Here is a 4652-nt window from a genome sequence, read left to right on the forward strand (position 1 = left end):
AGATTCCAAAATTTTGCATATATCTGTGCTTTGCTTTCTGTGTCTAAGTAAACAGAACTTTTTTCATATGATCCATAGCTCACTGGAAACCGAATCAAAGCACCGCCATCCAATGCTATTATTTAGATTAGGACATACTATTCTAGCAGGGAATTTGGGGAAAGGCATTGACATTCAAAAATGCCTTGGAATTATTACTAATATCATATTGAGTATAGTATATATGACATAAGAAGTATATGGCATGTATTGAAGAGAACTACGGAAATCAAAGTAAGCAAATAATGGTCAGGAATTTAAAATCAGGTGAACGATTCTAATGTTCTACTTAGAGGAAATAAAAGCTGTTGAAGGGTTAGTATCCATCATTGCTCGCCTATCGTTAAGGACAAAAAAACCAACAATACATGGGAGCTTTTTTGTTCTTCTGAAATAAAGTCAGGGAAAACAAATAACTTCAGTATAAATTCTCTGTTTTGATCGCAGATTAGATTTGCGAATGGAATTGTGAATTGAATGTCCAGCTGGTTTAGAAATACTGATTTATCTCATTTTATTTTGTAGATGCTTCAGGAACTTGCTGTGTGTTTACCACCGGTTCTGCCAACCAGCTTAAGAGGGGACTTACCTATTCTTTCATCAGTCGAGCATAACATTATCTTGAACTAACTATTCCTCTCCACATGGCCTTCCTACTAGTGTCAGCTTATCTTCTGCTGACTCATGCTCAGGGTGCTCCTGTTGAGAATGGGGCACTGTTGGAAACACTAAAGTCACAAGTAGGATTATTCAGCAATAAAAGTGAACGCTATTTGGCACAGGTGAGACCTCCTGGCACAAGCCGACAAATACCTCAGACAATCATCATAGGAGTTCGTAAAGGAGGGACAAGGGCTTTGCTGGAAATGTTGGATATTCATCCTAATATTGTGGTAGCAGCTACAGAAGTCCACTTCTTTGACTGGGATGAAAATTATGTGAAAGGAATAGACTGGTATAGAAGTCTAATGCCATTTTCTTATGGAAATCAAATTACAATTGAGAAAACACCAGGCTATTTTACGTCACCACAGGCTCCAGCAAGAATTCATGACATGAATAGCTCCATTAAACTGCTGCTCATTCTAAGAGATCCCACTGAGAGAGTTATATCTGACTATACCCAAGTATATTACAACAGAGTAGAAAGCCACAAGCCTGTTCAGCTTTTTGAAGATATTGTTATTAAGAATGGAGCACTTAATACCAAATACAAAGCTATTCAGAGAAGTCTCTATGATGTTCATATGGAAAAGTGGCTTAAGCATTTCAGTTTGGATCAGATTCACATAGTGGATGGCAATACTTTAATCAAGGACCCTCTTCCTGAATTACAAAAAGTTGAAAGATTTCTAAATCTTCCTTCCCGAATTATGTCTTCTAATTTTTATTTTAACCAAACCAAGGGATTCTACTGTATTAGAAGTGATGGAAGGGAGAGATGTTTACATGAATCCAAAGGACGCCCCCATCCTCTTGTTAACAACACTGTTTTAGAGCAACTGTATTCTTACTTCAGAGAGCACAATGCAAAATTTTACAGAATGGTTAATCATTCCTTTGACTGGCATTAATGCACTTGGAATCAATGCTTCTTAAAAAGGGCCTGAAACAAACTCTTTCAACCATATCTTTCTAAACTGTAGAGATTCGTATAATGAGAACTTAACACTGGTTATATGCGTCATTGGAATAACACATCTGTTAGCTCATTGAAACAGTACCCTTTATGTTGGGAAAAATAAGTTTCATGTATTTCTATGATTACTGTGAGTCATATTCCGATCTTCTCTCATGCAAACACATAAACTTCAGCAGACTTATTTCAGGTATGTAGCTGTTACAAGATTTGTGCTGTTTTGGAAAAATGCTTCAAACAGTGTAAAAAATGTAAATATTTTAAATGGTATTATTCTAACGGTTCTGTATTTTTTGTTGTTAGTATTTTTTATATCATGCACAATACAGTGATATCGATTTCTAGAATTTTTCATACAGTAATTTGAATTGTGTGTTAAAACAATGGCATACATAGTGGCTCCAATAAATAATTCATCCTCTGTTAATACGCTGAGGTCCTTAATAATAAAAGGAATCTATTTCACTTATGATTTTTAATAGGTGAACTAGAAGCTCCCTGTCTCCTTATCATTAGTATTAAACCACACTCTTATTGGCTTGTGTTTGCAAAAAAAAAAAAAAAAAAAAAAAAAAAAAAAAAAAAACATTACAAAAAAAAAAAAAAGAAGAAGAAATTTCCAAAGTAAGAATGTGAATTGTTTGAAGAAGCTTTAAGTGAGAGTTCTGAATGTAAAGAAATTAAAATAATCCCAGGAAACTTCAATTTACACCACTATGCTATACACTTAAAAAAAAAAAGGAAAAAATATCAGCAACTGTACAAATATTTGATTGTATAAATTATGTCGCTTTGCTCTTGAATGGGTCATTAGTACTACCATATTAATTGTGTTTGTATTCTGTGACTAGTTATTCTATTCCTCTCCTGGCTTTAGTTTACACATCTCCATTGGCACATCGATTCTTGCTAAAAAAAAAAAAAATTTATTTGCTTACCTTCCAATGCATGGAGTATTTTGTCACTTCTAATGCAGTCCCTGGGATGTTCTTTAAGTTAAAATAACATCTTGTTATACTGTATATCTCAGACACGGTGTTCAATATGCTAAGTATGACATACTCAGATTACATATTAAACCACACCCGTCTATACCCCTGCATTAGGAATTTTTTTTCTTTTTAATTATTTGTTTGTTTGACAGTATTGTGCTGGTCTGTTCTCCTTTTTCATGTAAAAATTTTATAATATATTAATACCAAAGAAGAAAATCAACTGGAAATGTTAAATATGGTGCCGAGACAGAACTACAGATGCAGATGTGCCCATTTGACGTTGTACCTTGCAATCCAGAAACTGGTGCACTCCCAGCAGAAGCATTCATTAGGTGCATTCCTCTAAGCTTCTCAGAACACCGGTGAGCTGTAGTTGTGTGGGCCCACTCTGAGCATCGCAGCACCAAACTCCACCTAACCCTGGCGAGGATCCTGAATCTGTGACTTTCTGTCTAAGCCACTGTTCAGCCTGCAGGGATATATGTGGGATTCAGTCTTCCACTTCACAAGCTAAAAGGTGTGTGCTGCAGTGCTAATTTTTATGTTTCTAATACTTTATGAGGGGGCTACTTGGATGTTAGGCAGGCAGTGGTATTCCACTGAAGCTGGACAGAACACCAGACCCAGCCAGATTATGGGGAAATAGCCTTCAAATATTCCCTCAATAAATGTAAACTGTTAAAAATAATAGAATAAATCTTGTTCTTTCTCTCTTCCACTACTTGTATGTGTATATATGAGAGAAAATGATGTTTATTTGTTGTTAACATATGATTAATTTCTAAAATTATCTTTCTGAAGTATGATTATTTATTACATCTCCGATTTCTACAGATGGCCCAAATTGTTATTTACTTCTTCCACCTTTTCTGGACTGTGGCTTCTTAATCATTAATATTGATCAGCTCTGAGCACTACTCAGAAGTACAAAGTTGATCTGAGTCAGGTGTGGAAATACGAATGTATTTCTTTCAAATTAGCCAAAGAACACTATGTTTATGCTAGTTTTATACCATCTCTACAAGGACATTGGGTAGGAAAACTGTAATAATTACAGTTCTGTAGTCTAACAATACCTTTGTCATTTCTCAAGTAAAATTTAACCCAGAAAAATTCTGAACTCTGAATCAGCAGGGTGATTTTAGATTGGATCGACACTTTGTATTTTGTGGGCACAACATTTTTATCTGACAACAGAAGCCCCAAATCCAGATTCTCCATGCTGGTTAACATGGCTGTTCTTTCTGACCAATACAATCTCACTGATAAACAAAACTCATTCCAGTCCACTGATTTCAGAAATACAGTATTGAAGGTAGCAAACCAGCAATTTGTACCATAGATTGTATTTTTTCTTTCAGCATTGCTTTCTGTTTCTTATACATTCCAAAACTTTCCATATTCTTCTTGTTTTTCTTCCTTTCAAAAATGATGCTCCCATTTAATAGTATTGAATAAGAATAAGGTTGGTTTTTGGTCTTGGTGGGTTTTTTGGCAAGAAGCTAATTTGAAAACAAAATATACTTTAACAAGGGTTTCGGGTAGTTGCCAGTAATTGAAGAGTTCACATGTCTATACGTCACATTCAATTTCAGAGGCTTCCAAGAAAAGAAAAAAAAAGTCCAATGTCTTTCTCTATTTATACTTGCAGGCATCAAGTCTTTCTTCTCTGAAGTTTACAGCTAATCTTTGCATGCGTTGAATGCAGGAACACCGGTTGGCAGAAACTGTATGCATCTTTGAATATGCAGGTCCCTTTTTGGAATTTACAGTTCAAGGAGAGCTGATCTGTGATTAGTGATGCATGTATCTACTTGATTTGTTAGCATTTTTCATTTCCGGCTCAGCATTTTTGAGAAGGACAGAGTTGATGGAATTAATTCAATGATCATTTTAGAGTTTACTAATACCATTAGTAGGGGAATTACATTATGTATAGTATAGTTTGGGTGAGAGGCTGGTTGCCTTGGTTAGGTTTT

At 35.2% G+C, this 4652-nt stretch overlaps 1 protein-coding gene across 1 annotated transcript; it reads left to right on the forward strand.

Moving 5' to 3' along the window:
- Positions 1–568: 568 nt before the first annotated feature.
- Positions 569–1613, forward strand: LOC104615954 (heparan sulfate glucosamine 3-O-sulfotransferase 1-like). The gene has a single exon (XM_010283427.1). It carries the CDS (start codon positions 684–686, stop codon positions 1611–1613), a length of 930 nt encoding a protein of 309 aa, XP_010281729.1. The 5' UTR covers positions 569–683.
- The last annotated feature ends 3039 nt before the right edge of the window (positions 1614–4652 follow it).

Source organism: Phaethon lepturus, unplaced genomic scaffold, assembly GCF_000687285.1.
Source record: "Phaethon lepturus isolate BGI_N335 unplaced genomic scaffold, ASM68728v1 scaffold33143, whole genome shotgun sequence".
Taxonomy (NCBI): domain Eukaryota; kingdom Metazoa; phylum Chordata; class Aves; order Phaethontiformes; family Phaethontidae; genus Phaethon; species Phaethon lepturus.

Excerpts from the sequence above, each read along its gene's own strand:
- LOC104615954 (XM_010283427.1), top strand. The coding sequence starts at position 684 with ATGGCCTTCCTACTAGTGTCAGCTTATCTTCTGCTGACTCATGCTCAG.